At 39.2% G+C, this 22,685-nt stretch overlaps 1 protein-coding gene across 1 annotated transcript; it reads right to left on the minus strand.

The window, feature by feature from the left end:
* Positions 1–7,959: 7,959 nt before the first annotated feature.
* Positions 7,960–21,747, minus strand: LOC145059480 (protein FAR1-RELATED SEQUENCE 5-like). Its single transcript, XM_079007332.1, has 13 exons — positions 21,735–21,747; positions 21,009–21,088; positions 20,813–20,927; positions 19,572–19,715; positions 19,243–19,314; positions 18,688–19,147; positions 18,353–18,538; positions 18,013–18,190; positions 17,336–17,746; positions 8,736–8,927; positions 8,466–8,646; positions 8,143–8,399; positions 7,960–7,980 (listed from the first exon to the last, which is right to left on the minus strand). Exons 1-13 carry the CDS (start codon positions 21,745–21,747, stop codon positions 7,960–7,962), a joined length of 2,310 nt encoding a protein of 769 aa, XP_078863458.1.
* Between the last annotated feature and the right edge of the window lie 938 nt (positions 21,748–22,685).

Below are 22,685 nucleotides of genomic sequence, written 5' to 3' on the forward strand. Positions count from 1 at the left end.
GTACTTAACTGCAAGTCGACCTGATATTATGTTTTCTGTTTGTAATTGTGCATGGTATCAATCGAATCCACGTGAACCACATCTAACAGCAGTGAAGAATATTTTTCGATATTTGAAAGGCACTACTTCGTTAGGTTTGTGGTATCCTTCGAAAACAGGGTTCTTTGTACAAGCTTATTCAGATGCGGATCTTGGAGGATGCAGTCTTGATCGAAAAAGCACAACTGGTGGATGTCAATTACTAGATGGAAAATTGGTCAGTTGGCAATCGAAGAAGCAAACATGTGTTTCGATATCTACGGCCGAGGCTGAATATGTTGCTGCAGCTACGTGTACATCACAAATTATTTGGATTCAAAGTCAATTACGTGATTATGCTATAAATATGAAAAAGATTCCTTTATATTGTGATTCACAATGTGCAATAAGAATTTGTCATAATCCTGTGCAGCATTCGAAGACTAAGCATATTGATCTCAGATATCATTTCATAAAAGATCATGTGGAAGAAGGGAATATTGAAGTTCATTTTGTGAAAACAACAGAATAGTTGGCAGATATTTTTACAAAGGCATTGGATGAAAAATCATTTCTTCGTATCTTAGAAGGATTGGGTATGATTGATGGAAATTCACTTACATGTGATAAAAGCGAAGAGTGATGGGTCTGAATGATTTGGTGAACTGACGGACAGGGTGATTAAGTGTTCAAAGGTTACTGTTCATGGTCAACGCTTCGAATGGTTCGCATTCGTATGATTTATTCAATGTTGCAGTTCATATTCAGAGACTACTGTTCCAAGTCAACGGTTCGGATGCTTCGTGTTCGTATGTTTAGAAGATAATACATATCTCAACTAAGGTTAGAATTCTCGTTTTTTTTATTTTCTTCGCTTTCGAAAAACCTGAAAAATCAAAAATATTTTCTTTTGATTAATTTTTTTTTTTAAAATCAAAAATCCAAAAAGATTTTATTTTGTTATGTTCTTAATTTTGAAAAATCAAAAATCCAAAAAGATTTTAATTTGTTATGTTTTTAATTTTGAAAAATTCAAAAATCACAAAAATATTTTTGTTTTCTTTGTTCTTTAAACTTTGTGTGCTGAGAATTTAATATAGGGCTAAAATGCGAAGACCTCATATTTGTGTCTTCTATGGGAAGGTATGATTTCGATAAATTGTGTACTGGTTAGGACGTCCCTAGAAGCATGCTGCTGCATGTTGCCTCAAGCCTCATGAGGCTTGCCTCAACCCTTATGCCTTATAAAAGAAACCCTTCGAAACTTCTCTACAAGTTATCGATTGTAATTCACGGGAAACCAAGCAAGCTATTAATTATCTTTCTTGATAATTTTCGAAGAAATCTTTTCCCGGGATTCAATTGTTTTGTGTCAAATTAAATTTTTGACATCACAGGTTTCAAAAAAAAAATTTACTTGTTTCTTCTCTATTTTTTTTGGAACACAGCACACACGAAATCCTTGAGGTTTGAGTATTACCAACTCAATCTGATGATTTCAGATCTCTGGCATATGACCTCGTTTTTTCAACCCAAAAGCGAAAGAGCCTTACCTCTATTCGAAGGAATCCGACGGTTACACTTCTTTTGGGGAATATCAAAAAGTCTTGTCTCTTGGTGACGTATGGCATACGATACGAGTTTTAGGCGTGCTGACAGTTATGATTGTTACTTTTTGATGAGTACGACCTGTCTTTCAAGGCGCCATGTCAGCAAGCATTTAATGAATCCCGCTTCAAATTCAAAATTCTAGGGTTACATATAAAAAGGGAACTCAGAGGTCTATAACACTTTACGCGATCACAAATTCTCAGTCATACAAGTTCTCTCTACAATTCATCTCTCAAACACCTCATACTCATCAATGGCGACTCACAAACAAGACAGTGTTACATCATCACCAACAACTGAAGAAGTCGTTAGTGTTCCAATCTTGAAGATCCAAGGTTCAAATTACCAAGTGGAGTCGGATTTCTCCAAATATCCGGATGAACTCAAAATGTTGGTGCTTGCTTTACAGAATTCCGTTCTTTCCAAAGCTATGTTTGATTTCTTTGCTGTTCCTATGTCGTGGTTATCAAAGGCTGCTTCCACTACATCGTACAACAAGGAGACTGGTTGCATGGAATTTACAATGGTGAATGATACTCGTATTAGGATATCTAAGCGGTTATTTTTCAAAATTTTGGGGATTCCGAATACTGGTACGTATGACGAAATTTCATCTTCCCAAGTAGTGTTCATGTTCAACGAAATGGGACATCAACCTCCATTGACGCGTATCAGTGACTTTAAGAAGTCTGGATTACCTAAGGTATGGAATTTCTTGTTCGGCATTTTTCTTCGATGTCTTACTGGAAGAACCGTAGGTCTTGACAAAGGACGAATGGAAGTTTATGCAATGGTGGCAGGGATTTATTATGATCTGAATGTTGATTACTCTGAACAGTTGTGGACAGAGTTTTTAACAAGTATTTCCAAGACAAGTGCCAAACAGAGAATCTCATGTGCTCGATATTGGAGTTTGATTATTCAATATGTTTACAACAAGGAGAAGATCGAAGTTCCTGATTTTGAAGAAAAAGCAGTGTTTCACATGTATTGCAGTCCGAAGGAAGTTGCTGATGATCCTGAGGTTTTTACATCCATAGCTCGTATTCCGGATGCAATGCTCAAGAAGGTGGATCCAACAAATGAATTTTTGGTGTCATATTTGCAATCAATTGATACAACAGTTGTGACAAGAATGTTGTATGAAGAAGAGAAGAGGAAATCCAAGAAATCGATGAAGACATATCTTGGGTCTTCGGAAAAAGTGGAGAAGGATGAGAAGAAGAAGAAATCTCCACTAACTAAATCTGCTACAAGTGAAGATGTTTCTCTCATTTTAACAACAGTTGCTGATACACCTATTATTGAAGCATCCCCTTCGAAAGAAACTATTCCATCGAAGAAAAGAGTTTTTCATCGAGTAAAAATAAAGCGAAAGTCTTCGTCTTAGCTTGTTAAGAAAACACAAGTTACACATCAGGGTGTAACTGTTAAGGAAATTCCAGCTCCGGTGTCTCCATCATCCAAAAAGCGAAGGGTTGAATATCTTGCAAAGTTTCTAAAGAAGAATCAAAGAATAGAAGATGTAGAGCAAGTTCCTGAAACACCGGAGATTCGAATTCATGAAGAAGCAAAGACCAGTGTGTCTGTTGGTCTTTCGAAGCCTACTGAACAAAGTCCTGTTGTTTCATTACCTCAGGTTACATCGACTACTGATTCTCCTACTTTTCAATCTATCATGGATCAACCATTCACTACCATATTTTCAACACAATCAACTGATCCACCGAACCCATCATCCCCAATTGATGAAACTATGGCTGCTGATGATGAAACTAATACTGAAGGCTTTGGAGGTACATTCGAAGCTCTTCATTTTGATCATGCCGAAGAAGATTTTCCAGACCACATGTTGATGACAATGAAGCAATTCAAGATCTTGAATTCAAAATTGAATTCCATCTTGCAATCACAAGCTGATGTGGGTAGTAGTGGGGTTACAAGTTTGAAAGTTGATTCCTTAATCAAGATGATGGAAGGTCGTGTGATTTCGAAGGCATCTGGGCTCATTCGGGATTCAGAGAGTCGTGTTCTTGAAAAATTTGATCAGCATGATGTTTCGAATGAGAATCGTATTAATTCTCAGAGATCTGATTTTGTACAAGAGTTGGAAGATCTTAAAATGGTTACGAAGGAGCGTCATGTGCTCTTCGTACAGGAAGTCAAGAAAGTACGAGAGGATGTCAACTTACAGATTAGAGAACTTCGCGAAGACATGCAGAAGGAAGTTCAGACTGCTCAGCAGGATTACGCTTTAGCAAATAAGAAAATTGACATTATTTGTGATGCTGTTGTCAAATGTGTCAAAATGTTTGAGCAGATAAATCCACAACTGACAACTATTTCTACCAAAGAAGAACAAAGTTTTGGAGAATTGGTCAGGTTACTGAAAGAATTACAAGACTTGTCTACGAAGAATGTCTCTTCGATTATTTCTCAAAAATTTCTGTCTCAAAAATTTTCTCAATTCGAAGCCATCTTACACAAGAATTTGGCTCCACTACTTCGTATTTCGAGCCTTTTACCAAACGTATCGGATGCCCCGCCTGCTTTCACAGGGGTGCAAGGGGGAGAAAAGATTGATCATACAAAGGCTGGGGAACAAATAAAGACAACTGAAGATACGAAGGTAGTCGGAAAAGTATACCCTTCAAAAGTGGTAGTAAAGCGAACTGTTGTTTCAGCTGATCCAGTCATTTCAACTGTGATTACAACAATTCCAATTTCAAAACCTATATCAAAAGGTATTGTAATTGAGAAACAAATTGATGTCTCTTCTTCAAAGAATATGGCTTCGTCAAACATTAAAGACAAGGGAAAAGGAGTTATGATTGAGAAGTCAAAAAAGAGAAGAAAGTTGAGGTGGCAGCTGAGGTTGAAAGAATGAAACATGTTCAAAGTATAATGAGACAAAGAGCTTTGGATAATACAAAAGTTGATAAGGGTGATCCTTCGAAAGTTTTCAACTACGAAACAATAGAATCCAGGTTGATGTTTGATCACATGTATTCTTTTGAGAAGGTCCCTAAAAAGAGCTATGTGGTTACAAACACAGATTTTGGTCAACTTGATTTTCCTGTCAATGAAATGATGTTTGTTATGCCACAATTCAAAGCTGAAATGAAATCATTGGAAACCGAAGAGGGAAAGAAGATGAAAATAAGATTTCATGCAGTATTGGCTAAAGCTCAGGAAGAAGTGTGGTTTGTAGAGAAGATTAAAAAGGTGATATCCATAAAAAGGGATGTTGTATTCGAAGGGAAGTTTGAAAATCTCAAGTATACTGTGGCAAGAGCAAGTGGAAAGATACAAGAATTTACAGTGGCAGACTTTCCTTTGATGAATACGTATGATCTAATCAATATCGCCTTGATGCTCAAAGACAAATCATTTTCTTTTCTTCAAGACACTGAGCCAGATGTTTTTAATCTTGGTTGCAAGCACATCAAAATATTTTTGGAGAATTACTTTGAGTGTTTGGCTCAAACAGATGTCGAACTTGCTACTGTCAAAGGCTTCGACATAACTACACCAATGGCACCAACGAAGAAACAGATTGAGCTGAACAAGTACGAAGATGGTGAAATTTGTTTAAAGCCACTGGGGATTGTTTTTGCAGGAAAAGATAAAGCTGGAAGAGCTAAAAGATTTTTATTTCAAACTTGTGAAGTGGAGAGATACTCAAATTCACAATATACGAATTTAATTGTTCGTATGAACCACTGCAAGAAAAACAATGAAGGAGACAAGAAAGAGATAAAGAAAGTTATCTCATGGTATATGGAAATCCGAAGAGTGCTGATGTATGTTGTTCAATCACTGACGTCTTGAAGACTTCGACCTTGATTCCAAAGGAGGAGATTGTAAGGGCTAGAATGTTGTGATAGTCGAAGGGTCAGTTTGATTGTTACGAAGTATCTGTTGTCTTCGTATATATAGGTCTTCGGATGTATTGTTATTTTACTAAGGCATTATAAAGTCAAGTCTTAACTCTTAGTCCTTAGTGTTGTTATGCTTTTGTTCTCCTATAAATAGGGGTCTGTAATAGTATTCAACAGGGTCTAGAACGAAGATTTACAGTTTAGTCATTGTATTCTGTAAACTCAAAAGCATAATACGAGCTGATCAAATATTCTATTTACTTCTCTATTCTTCTTTTGAAATCATTTACTCAATTCATTCTCGAATTACATTCAAACTCGATTCCAAATCTCATCATATTTTTATCTACTAATATGTTGGGTAGAACATGGGTAGATAGTTGATGTGTGATAAACAAATGAGAGGCCTCGATGTTGTTGTTGTTGATCTAGTTTATTCAGCGGAGTATGGATAACGACCACAGACTCTTTCTAGACAGTCCTGTGGAACGCTAGCAAGTTCATAACCTGTAGGTGTTGTGAACGATGTGTTCACCGGTGTACTCTATCCTCCTCATGGTTGCCTTTAGGATATCTATTGTTGAGGAAACCCCTTAGCAGTAATGTCCGTCCCGATGAAAATCCTAGATTAGGTCCCTTGAGATAGATGTTGTTTTAGGGGCGTAAAGTGAGGATAACGGAAATGGGTAATCGGGTTATTGTTGGTTGGTGAAATTAAATATAATTATTTATTGTGGGTTGAAAACCTTATATGCTCACCAGGCTCCCAAGCCTGACCTACTCAGTTTATTCATATTACAGGTAGTAGCGCGAGGGCATAAGATGGTTGAATCATCAAGTTGTTTTGTTTACAAGTCTATATATGTATATATTTGTTGAATGACTTGTAATGTTATCGTTTATGCTTTATGGTCTGTATCGAAACATGACATCCTGAGTTTTGATTATATAATGAAAATGCATCTCTTGATGAAATGCTTTGATAAATATTATTTTATCATATTTTGTTTCGGGAACAAATTCCGCAACTCTTTTAAATCAAAAGGATTTACTCTGAAATTATTTTAAAAAGCATAAATGAAATCGGTCTTTTCTGGCCGTGATTTTGGGGATGTCACATATGAGGCATATGGAGTCATACATGGGGGAAAATGAAGGGCGATGGGATTGCGGTTTTACAGGAATAAAACAGAGTGATGTACTTGCTTTAGATAATCTAAGAATCAAGTACATGGCAAAGCTTATGAAATCGGAGTACAACATACATAAAAGTATGTTGGAGAAAGATGCAGAAGCATATGAGAAGCTCGATCCATTGCAGAAAATAGCTCTGATGAATGAAGTGAAGGAAAGCAGGGAGAAACAGAGGCGTCAATTTCAAAATGGGCGTTTTATGATAGTAGGATGGTATGTGTTGACAGACTTTTGGTGACATGTTTTGTTTTATTTAGTTCAAGAATTGTTTGTTTTGGGTAAATAGTTTATCTTGGTAGGATGGTTTATGTTGAAATACTTTTGGAAACATGGTTTTTTTTGGGTTTAGTTATTTAATTTGGTGGAACTATGCTAATGTGTTTTGTTTTGTTTTAAAAGTTTTTGTTTTGGAAACATGGTTTCTTATGGTATCTTTTGGTTTATTTATTCTGTTAGAATATTTGGAATGGTATTATAAAAGATGTTTTGTAATGTATGGTTTCTTTGGGTTTAGTTATTATGTTTGGGGGAACTATGTAAATGTGTTTTATTTTGTTGTAAAAGTGTTTGTTTTGGAAACATGGTTTCTTATGGTTTCTTTTGGTTTATTTATTCTGTGAGAATTTTTGGAATGTGATTATAAAAGATGGTTTGTAATGTACAGGGAAGTTTTGTTTTAGAAGGATGTAAATATGATATGCATTTCTTGTGTACGTTTGAGACAAGTTACGATTCAAATTAATCGTGGATAAGAATTGGTACACTTATCTGTACATAATTATTCTGACAGAATAACATCAGTTAGGATTTATGAATATGGTGTTGTTACAAGGTAGGAGACACAGTACTCATGGGTAAGAATTGGTAGAAATGGCTTAATATAAAGTTCTTAAAAGTATAGATATGGTGTTGTTACAAGGTAGGAGACAAAGTTCTTAAAAGTATAGATGCATTTTTTTCGTTTGTTACTTAGTAGTGTTTTTCAAAGTTCTTAAAAGAATATAATATCGAAATGGATGTATAGCATCTGAAAGAATGTATGTAAAATGGTTTACATTCTGTCAGAATTTATGAATTGGCTTAAAGTTTAGTTTCTTTAATTTGATTTTGATAAAATTATGTTTTTGAGTAATAAAAAATTGTAATGGAAAATGGTGATTGTACAGAGTGATAAAGTAGTGGATACAAGATTGAATAGAGTATTAAAACAAAGTATGAAAAAGTGTATAACGAAATATGATAAATATATTAATGACTATGAATTTTTAAGCAATATCTGTACTAAATGTGAAAATAAAAGTTTTACTGTATTGTAATATTTTAAAAAAACTACATATAAAGCATAATACTTAGACACGTTTTTAAGAGGGAAATTTTGTTTATCATGGTTAGCCATCTGCTTACATAAAACACACTTTCTCTTAGGCTTCGAACTTACTTTTTCCATCATTTCTTTCTTTGATTTTAATCTCTTACCACGACTGCTAGTTCCCTTATTACGAATATATGATGGATTCTCAATATCGGGAACATCGTTAGTGAATTCTACACCTATAATCTGGTTGTAGAATGATTCTCTTGATGACATCTCAGGGGCTGGACAATCATCTACAAATTTTTTCTCCAACCTATTCAACTCTTCAAGGTATGACTTTAAATTCGATGCATCATGGCTCAAAAATGAAACGCAACGATCTACATTTTAAAATTTTTCAATAGCCATCATGTCAGAGTTAGAGTCTAGCAACTAATTAGAAAAACGCCTTTTATGCAATTCAGTTGGAATAACATCCCGACGCCACCGTCTCATAATGTATTCTTCAGGAATCTGTTCAATACTGTAGTACTTAAAGACACAGAATATGTGCCTACACAAAATACCGACATGTTCAAAATGCATGCAGGTACACTTGTTTGAACCATCTATTGTTGAGTGTGTAACCTGGAATATGTATGAAAAAATATGAGTACACACTTAAAAATCTTGTTTTGTGTTTTTAAATAAATTGTATTGGAGAAGTAATAACATACCATGTATTGGATATCCTTTATAAGACAATCGTAATGGTATTCCTCACGTTTGTCATCTACAATAGGACTGGATGTTTGCCTTGTGCTAATGTTCTTTTGCTTTTCCAATACAATAATAGTGTCAACACCATTATTAGAAGTAACACTCATTTGGAAACAAGTATTATCAGAATCTGATATATCTTTCTGCACCTGATAAAAAATTTACGAGTGTAAACCTTTGAAGCATGTATCACATCACAAATCAAAATCCATAATCAATACTGTTTTCAAAAACAAATCCCAAGATCTCTACTCATAATAAACTCCATCAGTGTGTGTGTACGTGTCAAGCCGTCGCCTTCCCACGGTCCTCGTTGGTACCTGAGACATCAAACATAACAACTGTAAGCATAAATGCTTAGTGAGTTCCCCAAAATACCACATACCACAAATACGCCACTCAAGGCTAAATCAGACCCTCTGGTCTAGATGTCTCAGCGGGACCCTCCAGTCCCGCAGCTCGTCGGACCCTCCAGTCCAGTCACAGCTCATTGGGCCCTCTGGCCCGGTCAGAATCGTTGGGCCCTCCGGCCCGGTCAAAATAACCATACAACATACAAATAACACATAGCACAAAATCTCTAAGATAACACATAATCTCATAGCACATAAGACCCTTTGGTCAACTCGAAATACCACTCAAGGTAATGTATAGTGAGAAGACTCACCTCGCGTGTCTCGGTAACTCGTAAATCTCTTAACCACTAGTGCTCGATCTCCCGAGCTATCGTCCTCCTACAACACAAGTGTATTTATACTTAATACTACTTGACTCTCACTGACTAGTACCACGAAGTCAAACCAGTCAACGTTCAACGGTCAACGGTCGACCCGACTCGCCGAGTCTGGCGTGGACTCGCCGAGTTCCTACGGGAACCCGATCCCTCTGAATCTCTTCCGACTCACCGAGTCACTCACCCGACTTGGTTACTCAACCCCTGGTTCGTAATCGACGAACAACTCGAACCAACTCGCCGAGTCTAGGAAATGGACTCGGCGAGTGCATTCTATGCACAACCCCAACCGACCTTCTGAGGTTAGATCCGCTTCACTAACTCATAGATCCAGTCTCCTTAAGCTTATTGACCACGTAAAGTCCAAGTCTTGATGCTCATCAAGCATTGAATAGCTCATGAATGGTTTTTTAGCCTCAAATACATTGATCCCAAGCCAGAACCTCCATGGATGCATATAAAGCTTTGGTAATGAGGTGCTCTGGACCTCTATGGGTCCAGATCCAGGACCTTAACTCGCTAAGGGACCATGAGGACACTAGATCTAGCCACAAATGGGTTCAAAAGCCCTAAATCTGCATGAACATCACAATAACAGAGAATGATTCGAGATTGTACCTCAGATGTGATGTTCTGGACCTCAAATCTTCAAGAATCCACCCCTCTCTTGCTTCCTCTTGGCTAGACCTCCTCTTTCCTTGCTAGACAACCACTCCAAGATCAATAATGGCTCCTTCCCTCACTTGAATCACTCAATTGCTCTAGGGTTTCACTCTGGGGTCTGATGAGTGCAAATGACGGCCATAAGGCCCTTTAAATATGCCTCAAACCCGAGAAATTAGGGTTTCATTAAACAGTATGGACTCGCCGAGTCCACTCTTGGACTCGTCGAGTCCGGACGCGAACCCGCGTCCAAATCCGCGATCATAGTCGGCGAGTCTAGGCTCCAACTCGCCGAGTCCCCTCACAAATTACCAAAATAAATAAATAAATAATACCTGGGAATCCGGGCTGTTACAATTCTCCCCCACTAGAACTAGACTTTGCCCTCGAAGTCTCGCTCTGCAAATAACTCCGGATGCTGCTCACGCATCTCACGCTCCGGTTCCCAAGTCATCTTGGACCCCTTCCGATGTTTCCACTGAACCAAAACCAAGGGCACCTCCTTGTTCCGCAGAACCTTGATCTTTCGATCCACAATCGCAACTGGTCTCTCCGCGTAGTTCAGGCTCGCATCCACCTGAATGTCCTCTAACGGCACTACCGCCGACTCGTCGGCTATACACTTCCTCAACTGAGACACATGGAAGGTATAATGAATCCGCTCCAATTCCGCGGGTAGCTCCAAGCGATATGCTACCCTGCCCACCCTCTCGATCACCCGAAACGGTCCAATATACCGGGGTCCTAGCTTGCCCCTCTTCTTGAATCGGATCACTCCTTTCCAAGGAGATACCTTCAGGAGAACATAATCACCGACCTGGAACTCGAGCTCGGTTCGACGTCTATCTGCATAACTCTTCTGGCGACTCTGAGCGGTCAACAACCTCTGCCTGACCTGCTGGATCTGCTCAGTCGTCTAAAGCACTATCTCCGTACTACCCATCAAGCGTTGCCCTACCTCACCCCAGCAAATAGGGGTACAACATCTCCTCCCATACAACAGCTCAAAGGGTGGCATACCGATGCTCGAATGATGGCTGTTGTTGTAGGAAAAATCCGCCAAGAGCAAATACGCGTCCCAGCTCCCGCCGAAGTCCAACACACATGCTCGAAGCATGTCCTTGAGCGTCTGAATCGTCCGCTCACTCTGCCCGTCGGTCTGTGGGTGATATGCGGTACTAAAATGCAACCTCGTACCCAACTCCTCGTGAAATTTCTTCCAGAATCTGGAAGTGAATCGCACATCTCGGTCTGAAACAATCGAGATGGGTACGCCATGCCGCGATACCACCTCCCTCACGTACAGCTCTGCCAACCTCTCCACAGAAGAACTCTCACTAATAGCGAGAAAGTGGGCGCTCTTCGTCAATCGGTCCACTATCACCCAAATCGCATCGACACCCCTTGCCGTTCTCGGCAATTTGGTGATGAAATCCATGGATATCTGCTCCCACTTCCATTCCAGAATCTCAACTGGTTGCAACTTACCATGCGGTTTCTGGTGCTCGGCCTTAACCCTACGACAGGTTAGGCCTCTCTCAACGAACCATGCCACATCTCTCTTCATGCAGGGCCACCAATACTCCCTCTTCAGATCCAGATACATCTTTGTGGCCCCAGGATGGATCGAAAACTTCGATCTGTGCGCCTCTTCCATCAAGATAGTACGCGTCCCACCCACAAACGGTACCCAAATCCGTCCCTAGAAGGTCATAAGCCCATGGCGATCGGTACCAAACTCCGACACCTGCCCGATAACTCGCTCTCTCTTACGGTTCTCCGGTCTCACCGCCTCGGCCTGGGCCCCTCTGATCGTATCCAATACCGGAGTCATCACCGTCAACCTCATACAGATATCTCGCATCGAGGCACCCTCTGCCCTACGACTCAGGGTGTCATCTACCACATTAGCCTTGCCCGGGTGGTACAGGATCTCACAATCATAATCCTTTACCACATCCAGCCATCTCCTCTGCCGCATGTTCAGGTTGGGCTGATCCATCAAGTACTTCAAACTCTTGTGGTCCGTGTATATCGTACACCGAACCCCATATAGATAGTGACGCCAGATCTTGAGGGCGAACACCACAGCCCCCAACTCCAGATCATGGGTGGGATATCTCGTCTCATGAGGCTTTAACTGCCTCGATGCATACGCGATCACATGCTCTCTCTGCATCAACACTGCTCCCAACCCCGATATCGATGCGTCACAGTACACCACGAAATCCTCCATCCCTTCCGGTAGTGCGAGTACAGGAGCTTCGCACAATCTCTGGCGAAGGGTCTCAAACGAGGTCTGCTGCTCTGGACCCCATGAGAAAGTAACACCCTTCCGGGTCAACTTGGTAAGTGGCACGACGATCTTAGAGAAATCTCTGATAAATCTCCGATAGTAGCCTGCCAGCCCTAAGAAGCTCCTGATCTCCGTAGGTGACCTCGACACCTCCCAACTCATCACAGCCTCGATCTTGGCCGGGTCAACCAAAATCCCATCCTGGTTAACGAGATGCCCTAAGAACTGGACCTCCCGTAACCAAAAATTGCACTTGGAGAATTTGGCGAAAAGCCTCTCCGCTCTCAGAACTCCGAGGAGCTCCCTCAAATGTTCCTCATGCTACTCTCTAGTCCTCGAATACACCAGGATGTCATCAATGAATACAATGACTGAACGATCCAACATCGGCCTACACACCCTGTTCATGAGATCCATGAATGTCGCTGGTGCATTGGTGAGCCCGAATGGCATCACCACGAACTCGTAATGCCCGTAACGAGTCCTAAACGTCGTCTTCGGAATATCCTCATCCTGAACTCTCATCTGGTGATATCCCGATCTCAAGTCAATCTTGGAGAACCAAGACGCCCCCTGAAACTGATCGAATAGATCGTCGATCCTTGGTAACGGATAACGGTTCTTGACCGTCAACTTGTTCAACTCCCGGTAATCAATGCACATCCGGTGTGAACCATCCTTTTTCTTGACAAAAAGGATCGGCGCTCCCCAGGGAGAGCTACTGGGACGGATGAACCCTTTCCCCAATAGCTCTTGCAGCTGTGAGGATAACTCCTGCATCTCTGGCGGTGCTAGCCGATACGGTGCCTTGGCGATAGGCGCAACCCCGGGAACCAAATCGATACGAAACTCCACCTGCTTCTCGGGAGGCACATCCGACAACTCCTCAGGAAACACGTCCGGGAACTCACGCACTATCGGCACCTCATCCACTGAACTTGGTCTCCTAGCGGCCTCTCGCACATATGTCACATAGGCTACAAACCCCTTGCAGCCCTGCTGCAAACTCCGCCTCGCTCTAGCGGCCGAACAGAAAACCAAACCACCACGAGTCCCCTCGCCGTAAACCGTCAGCACTCCCCCACTAGGATCTCGGATTGTCACCAATTGACGCTCGCAATCTATGACAGCCCCAAAACGGCTCAACCAATCCATTCCTACTATGACACAAACATCCCCCATAGCGATCGGAATCAAATCGATCGGGAACTCCACCCTGAAGATCTCCATCATGCATCCACGTATCACCTCGGTAGCACATACCTCACGCTCATTTGCTATGGAAACCCGCAGAGGTCGACTCAACGCCTCCCTTGGAATACTAATGTGCCGACTAAAAGCCAAAGATATGAAAGACCGACTCGCACCCGAGTCGAATAAAACCAATGCAGGTACAGAAATCACAAGAAAAGTACCTACGCATAACATATAGCCATTACAGTAGCATAAACTCAACATAAAATAGATAAAGATTACATACCCGCCACGACGTCAGGTGCTGCGCGGACCTCCTCCGCAGTCAGCTGGAAGGCTCTCCCCCTAGCCTTCGGTGCTTCGGCCTTCACTGGCCGGGTCTCAGCAGCTCGAACCACAGGTGCAGATCCCTACGCTGACCTCTGAAGTTGGGGGCACTTGGACTTCCGATGGCCGGTCTGGTTGCAATGGTAGCAAACCGAGAACCCCTTCGGATAGTCCCTCGCAAAATGTCCTTCCTTCCCGCATTTGTAGCATACCCCAGTCTTGCACGGCTCGTCATGGCTCTTGCCGCACTTCCCACAAGTGCGGCCCCTCGAACTGCCCGTCCTCGAATCAGCAGGCTTTGCCCGGTTGGCGGCCGGCTGCGACTGCGTCGGTCGCCAATCACCCCTCTACAACTAAGTCTCCTCCCTCGCCTGTGTCTCAAGCTCGATCTCCCTCTTCCTGGCATTTTCCTGGAGCTCGGAAAATGTCTGATAAGTCGAGTTCTCCACGAACTCACGGATGTCCCTCCTCAAAATATTCAGATAACGACTCATACGAGCCTGCTCAGTGGACACCAACTCCGGGCAAAACAGCGTCCGCTCATGAAACATCCTCGTAATCACTGTCACCAACTCGGTCCCCTGCTTGAGGGTCAGAAACTCCTGAGCTAAACGTTCCCTGTCCACCTGGGGAACATACTCGTCACGAAACATCGCAGTAAACCTCTCTCAGGTCACTGCAGTCAGCTCGGTTGTAGAATAGCTCGCGGTCACGAATTTCCACCAGTCCTTCACCCCTAAGCGAAGCTGGTTGAGTGTGAATCGCACCCTCAAGTGCTCCGGACACGAGCACGTTTAGAAACACCCCTCCATGTCTGAGATCCACCTCATACCGGCGATCGGATCCTGCATACCATCGAACTCCGGTGGTTTCGTGTTGCTGAACTCTCGGTATAGCAACGAATCACCACCCTGGGGTCTCGCAGCAGCAACAGCTGCGGTGGCTGCAGCAACAGCAGCATCAGTCAAAGCAGTGTAACACTCGTCAAACGTCTCGATCAGTGTGGTCTTAATAGACCTAAACATCTCCGGAATCTCAGCTCTGATGACAGCAGCCACCTCCTCATGGATGATCCGACGGATCTCCTCATCGCTCACCCCACTGCTCTCGGGGTTATGGCATGTCCCGACCATGATCAACCTCTGAAATACAACATAAAAAATATCAGGGATACTCTCAAGTATACTCATACTCGATAACTCAAACATCCTCTCTCCTGGTACCCCTAAGGATTCTTACTTGGACTGCGCACCAATCCGGTGTCTTCAATAGTACAGGCCCAATACTATCGTCCACACCGAATCGATATACAACCCAAGTCCTCCTCCTAGGATCCCAAATCGCAAATACTCTACTCTCGCTATGCACTGGCTACCCTCAATAGCCCTCTCTTGAGCTCCTCACTGCTACCTACTCATTCTCAAAGTATCTCATAGCAGCAACGATCTCCTAAGCTAAGGCATCACAAATCATGCCCACTCTAGTCCTAATAGGAATACCTAGCCTCTCTAACATGCACAACATAATATCTCATAACTCATAACATATAATGTAAGGGTATTTTGGGGATTCACCGTTCAGGCGCTGGCTGACCGTACACACCATCCACTCTGCTCGTTTCCAAAACCTCTTTTTCTTTTTAGAAAATTTTAGTTTTATTTGAAAATTTTTCAAATCCTCGGCTTGAGTTCAAATACGCCCGAAGGTGGATCCGAATCCCTCAAACCAAGACTCTGATACCAACTTGAAACACCGCAATTTTCAAAAAAAAAATTTCATTTTCAAAATCACATAATGTATCACATCACAAATCAAAATCCATAATCAATACTGTTTTCAAAAACAAATCCCAAGATCTCTACTCATAATAAACTCCATCAGTGTGTGTGTACGTGTCAAGCCGTCGCCTTCCCACAGTCCTTGCTGGTACCTGAGACATCAAACGTAACAACTGTAAGCCTAAATGCTTAGTGAGTTCCCCAAAATACCACATACCACAAATACGCCACTCAAGGATAAATCAGACCCTCTGGTCTAGATGTCTCGGCGGGACCCTCCAGTCCCACAGCTCGTCGGACCCTCCGGTCCAGTCACAGCTCATTGGGCCCTCTGGCCCGGTCAGAATCGTTAGGCCCTCCGGCCCGGTCAAAATAACCATACAGCATACAAATAACACATAGCACAAAATCTCTAAGAAAACACATAATCTCATAGCACATAAGACCCTTTGGTCAACTCGAAATACCACTCAAGGTAATGTATAGTGAGAAGACTCACCTCGCGTGTCTCGGTAACTCGTAAATCTCTTAACCACTAGTGCTCGATCTCCCGAGCTATCGTCCTCTTACAACACAAGCGTATTTCTACTTAATACTACTTGACTCTGACTGACTAGTACCACGAATTCAAACCAGTCAACACTGGTCAACGGTCAACGGTTGACCCGACTCGCCGAGTTTGGCGTGGACTCGCCGAGTTCCTACGGGAACCCAATCCCTCTAAATCTCTTCCGACTCACCGAGTCACTCACCCGACTCGGTTACTCAACCCCTGGTTCGTAATCGATGAACAACTCGCACCAACTCGCCGAGTCTGGGAAATGGACTCGGCGAGTGCATTCCATGCACAACCCCAACTGACCTTCTGAGGTCAAAACCGCTTCACTAACTCATAGATCCAGTCTCCTTAAGCTTATTGACCACGTAAAGTCCAAGTCTTGATGCTCGTCAAGCATTGAATAGCTCATGAATAGTGTTTTAGCCTCAAATACATTGATCCCAAGCCAAAACCTCCATGGATGCATATAAAGCTTTGGCAATGAGGTGCTCTGGACCTCTATGGGTCCAGATCAAGGACCTTAACTCGCTAAGGGACCATGAGGACACTAGATCTAGCCACAAATGGGTTCAAAATCCCTAAATCTACATGAACATCACAATAATAGAGAATGATTCGAGATTGTACCTCAGATGTGATGTTCTGGACCTCAAATCTTCAAGAATCCACCCCTCTCTTGCTTCCTCTTGGCTAGACCTCCTCTTTCCTTTCTAGACAACAACTCCAAGATCAATAATGGCTCCTTCCCTCACTTGAATCACTCAATTGCTCTAGGGTTTCACTCTGGGGTCTGATGAGTGCAAATGACAGCCATAAGACCCTTTAAATACGCCTCAAACCTGAGAAATTAGGGTTTCATTAAACAGCGTGGACTCGCTGAGTCCACTCTTGGACTCGTCGAGTCTGGACGCGAACCCGCGTCCAAATCCGCGATCATACTCGACGAGTCTAGGCTCCAACTCGCCGAGTCCCCTCACAAATTACCAAAATAAATAAATAAATAATACCTGGGAATCCGGGCTGTTACAAGATGTGATGAATCTAGGAAGTGTTGTGGTAGTGTTAAAGTCATTGAAAAATTGATTGCGCCTTTGACATTCCATAACACCCTCAAATGTCATCATAAACATTAAAAGATAAGAACCAGTAAGGGTGTTGTTCTGAAACGACCAATTTTGCCCTTCCGACAAAGATGTAGTTCTCACAAGTCCAGACATCAGTATGTCCTTGAAAAAAGCAGGAACCCAACGTCTACGTAACACATACATCTCTTGCATCCATTTATTATTTAAAATGTTAAACTCAAGTAAACAAGATTTCCATGCCTTTTCAAAATCATGTGGTTCCAGTTTAGAATTCCAAATTATAGAGTGGAAACGCTTTCGAAAAGTCGAGTTTGTGGCTAGTTGGGATGTTATCTGAATAAAAAATAAAAGCTATATATTGTCATAAAATATATAATGGTGGTATACGTCGAAAGAAGGGTATGAATGCGTTAGTATGTATTCTGAAAGAATGTATAATATTATTCTAGCAGAATTACTATGTAATATGTATTCTGAAAGAATTTATAATAATATTAATAAAAACATTTGTTCTGATAGAATTATTTTTCTGCATAAAACGATTTACACTAACAAGGTGAACATAGAGGACTTATTTTAAATATAAAAAAAATATTCACCTTGTTTGGGAGTTTTTTGGTAATATGCCACATACAAAACCTATGTGCTGACATTGGAAAGACTTCTTTAACAGCCTTGATTAACGCTGGATCTTGATCTGTAAGAACAAGTGTAGGTTGTTTTTTGAATGCTTTCAAAAATGCTCTAAGCAGCCAAGAATAAGAACTCCAATCTTCTCTAATCAAAAGTCCAGCACCAAAAGTCATACATTTCTTATGGTTATCTATCCCAGTGAACGGTACGAAATCCATATCATATTTGTTTAAGAAAATAAAAATGGGTAAGCGTTATTGGCTTAAAAACAAATATTGTGGTAACAGTGAAAAATTTTAAAAATACTTATTCATGCTGAATGTGGCATCAAGAGATACGTCTCCAAAAGCATTGTAGTTGTACTTTGCGGTTTCATCATCCCAAAAAATCAAATTCAATCTTTTCTCAACGACTTTAAACTCGCAAGAGAAACTTGGGATATTTTTTTCCTTTCCATCATCTTCACTACAAGAAATTTTTCGTCCCTGGCACCTATGTAAGAATTGAGATTTCTCATATTGTTCTTGAAATTAGAAACCAACCCACCTCGAATGTTAGAACCACCTTGAAGTCCAGTATACAATCTATGAGCTCTTGAGGCACCAATATTTTGCTTTGACAAGCTATGAATAAACATCTACTGTGAATAATCAAGTTTCCTCTTTGTACGAGACAAAAACATGTTGTCCTTACCAAACAACTCATTATTATGTTGTTCAACAAAATCAGCAATAATGTATCTATTAGTTCCTTCTAATAGAATAAAAACAATTTTTGCTTTGCATTCGCACCTAAATGAGTCTTTCCTTCTTTGAATCTTATTATGTTGAGGGTCTAAACTATCCACTTTACCGGATATTGGTTTACCTTCCTGATTGCATAACAAATGTCGTTGTGTGATAATGTCATATTCGGTGGTTCTAATTGGTCCAAGCCTGACATCAAAGCCTGCTAATGATGCGTAATTGTTATACATTGATAATGTTGCAGTATATGAATCAACAATTGAATTGATTTTAGGTTTGATGTGGTCTAGAACAACAGGAATCCAATAAGATGATCCACCAGGAGAAACATAATCATGTGTAACATGAGATTGTTCTGCATTAAAAAAATGATTAACATTTAAAACAAAGTAAAAAATTGGAACATAATTAATAGAGTTTATTAAACTTTTTTCTTATTCGTATACTAACCTTTCTTTAAATCAATGTTATCATCGGCTATACTATAGTCTGTCTCATTATCACTGAACCCGATTTCGTTTTCTGCATCATTTAATTAGAATATGTGTAAAGGATGCGTAAATATATATTTAAAAATTGCGATACATCACCTGGGTTATGATTACTACAATCACCAAATTGATATTTAGAATTTTCATATATATGATGTTGAATGTGTTCTAATGGATCCTCATCTTTTCAAGTGCAAGTTGCGACATATTGAAAAAAAAAACAATATAAAAGAACAACATTATTATTATAAAAATTAACAATTATGAAAACTTATACAGAAAACTCACCTAAATATAGATTGCTGTTCTCGGATATTTGAAAATCAATATTATGTAGAGAGTCATGATCAGCTAACCCGAAATCTTCATAATCATGTGCGTAATCCTTAGGATATTCATGTTGATCATGAATACGATCATCACCAGCTGATACTATATCATCCATAAGATAATTTACAGCACGATTGAACACCAAGAGAAAGCAAAATAAATTCAATATTACAAACTTTGAGCCAAATCAGTATCTATTAAAAAAGGAGAAACCGTGTAATTCATATGTAACTAAAAAGGCGTGATATATGCATTCATTGTTATCGATTATGATTTTTTTTTTAATTTTTAGAAACAGTGTAAAGATAAGAATCAACACAAAATCATATTATTCATCATGATATTCTAAATATTTGACAGATTCATATTAAAAATATAATAAATTTCATAGATAATACTTCCAAAAAAAATATTTTGTATGAATTTACAAATGATTACTGATTTATTATGGAATAGACGCATATACTAAGAAATCAATGTATATACCATACTGTTATTCTATTAGAATATTTAAAACAATATTTACAAAAAAAAAATATCTTCAACATATTGGTTAATCTTTTCATTCTGTAAGAATAAAAGCAAGAAGGAAGACACTAAATATAGTTTTCTCATGTTTAATATATATACTATAATACAAATTAACATTCTGGAAGAATTTGATAATACTAAATTCTAACTGAATCTTTGAGTAATCATTAATGAATACAAATTTTTGAACACTTATTCTATATGAATGGAAAAACAAAATGAATTAAACAAAAAAAATAATTGTGTTTCTGTTTATTCTGTATATTCTAATCAACATCTGTATTCTAATAATTTTTACAAACATCATTCTGACAGAATTTTTACACTATAACATTATGTATAACACAATTTAAGAATTATGCTATACAAATATGATGACAAAAATACATTTCCCACAACATATTTGTATGCATATGACAAATAACAAAATGTTTGGAAGTTTAATCAAACTCGTAATGAAATTTATTAATATTAATTTAATGAAAACATAAACTTACAAGGATAAACCCCTAAAATTCATGAATCCAAATCTTTATTATACTGAAACAAAACTCCATAAAATCCGATAAAACTAAGTTGAAAACACTATTCAAATCCTAAAATATCTTGACAAAATAACATCTACTCTCTCTTGACCCTTGTTTGGGGACAGTTCCTCCTGTCATGACCATGACCAAAACAAATCCCACATTTTCTTATTTTCTTCAGGTCTTGATTCACTGGGGATCGCTTGACATTCTGACCATTGTTATCAGAAAAGTCCTCATTATTGTTATCTTTGTTCTGAAAAATATGAATTTCATCAATAAAATATCATAATAACAAATATGATATTAATCTGATGAAGGATTAATATCAACATACCTCCATTAAAGAAGTATCAAAATAGTAGAAATGATATGAAGATGATGAACGATGAACGATGAAGATGCTGAACGATGAATCTGCAATCGAATAAAACGTATATGATGCATATACATATATATATATATATATATATATATATATATATATAATCTATTTTCGTTGATAAGATACATATTTAATAGCCTGATATTTAGGAATTTGATTGATATCAATCAACATTTAATTAACTCAGGGAAATATAATTTATATATTAAGATTACACTAATACCCCTTAAGAATGATTGGCCCACAATTATGCATACAATAATACATTAGATAGATTAAACACCTGAACTTATATATATATATATATATATATATATATATATATATATATATATATATAAAAGAAGTACTCTAATTTTTATAAAGCATAAACAAATCGGTCTTTTCTGGCTGTAAAAATGGGGATGTCACATGAGGTTCCCAAGATGGCTACCTGAAATGGTCGTGGTGCAAAAGAAGAACGAAAAATGGAGAGTGTGTGTGAACTATACGGATCTCAACAAGGTTTGTCTCAATGATCCTTTCCCTCTACCACATTTCGAGTTCATGATAGACGCAACAGCGGGTCACGAATTACTAATGTTCATGGACGCATCACCAGGATTCCAACGGATCTAGATGGAACCCTCTGACCAAGAAGACATGGCGTTTATAACTACAACGGGTATCTATTGTTACACTTCCATGCCATTTCGTCTTAAAAATGTAGGTGCAACATAGTAAAGATTGGTCAATAAGATGTTTAAGGAGAAACTGCTGGACACGATGGAAGTCTACATCGATGATATGATGGTCAAGTCCAAAAAAGATGAGGATCACCTCAAGGATCTCGAAGAAGCCTACAACATTCTAGACCAATATAACATGAAAGTGAATCCCTCCAAATGCCATTTTAGGATGAGATCGGGTAAGTTCGTGGGATACATGGTGACAAAAAGAGGAATCGAAGCAAGGCCGTAGAAAATCAAGGTCATCCTTGATCTGAGATCACCATCCTCAACAAAGGATATTCAGGGATTAACGGGAAGAGTAGCAACCCTAAACAAGTTCATCTTAAGATCCTCGGAGAGATGAAAGCCCTTCTACAACATCTTGAGAGCGAGAGATTCAATTGAGAAAAAAAAAGTTTGAGAATGAGAGAATCATTCTCAGCTAAGCATTTATTTTTTCCGCAAAACACTTCGGCGTACTGAAGGAAATGGACAAGGGATGCACGTGCGTTTTGAAACCAAACATCTTTCCTTAAACTATGTTAATCATTACCTTAATATATACAAAAACATAGCTTTTTATTTTATTTTATAATAATTTTTAAGAAGTTATTTTTATCGAAAATTTATTTTCAATATATCAAAATTCGTTACTTTTTAATTCTCTATAAATAGGCATTTATATTGATATAGTTGTAAGATAAAATAATTTTTTTATTTTTATTACATTTCAGCTATCGTTATTCATAAATGAATAAAGATGCATCAATTTTTTATGATTTTTGTTTAAAGTACATTCGTTATTTACTTATAGATAAAACATATGCTTAATTATTTTACATATTAAGTATCATTCATATATTAATATAACATATAATAATTTTTTTATCTAAAATATTTTTTTTACATCATCTTTCGT

Source organism: Lactuca serriola, chromosome 1 (genome assembly GCF_051521515.1).
Source record: "Lactuca serriola cultivar US96UC23 chromosome 1, Lser_US96UC23_V15, whole genome shotgun sequence".
NCBI classification, from domain to species: Eukaryota; Viridiplantae; Streptophyta; class Magnoliopsida; order Asterales; family Asteraceae; genus Lactuca; species Lactuca serriola.

What these genes read in the sequence shown, in the direction of transcription:
- LOC145059480 (XM_079007332.1), bottom strand. An exon ending in GAACAGCAATCTATATTTAG is followed by an intron (nt 19,315 to 19,571) that starts GTGAGTTTTCTG and finishes TAAATGATGCAG; the next exon opens with AAAACGAAATCGGGTTCAGT. An exon ending in AACTGAATTGCATAAAAGGC is followed by an intron (nt 8,400 to 8,465) that starts GTTTTTCTAATT and finishes TTTAAAATGTAG; the next exon opens with ATCGTTGCGTTTCATTTTTG.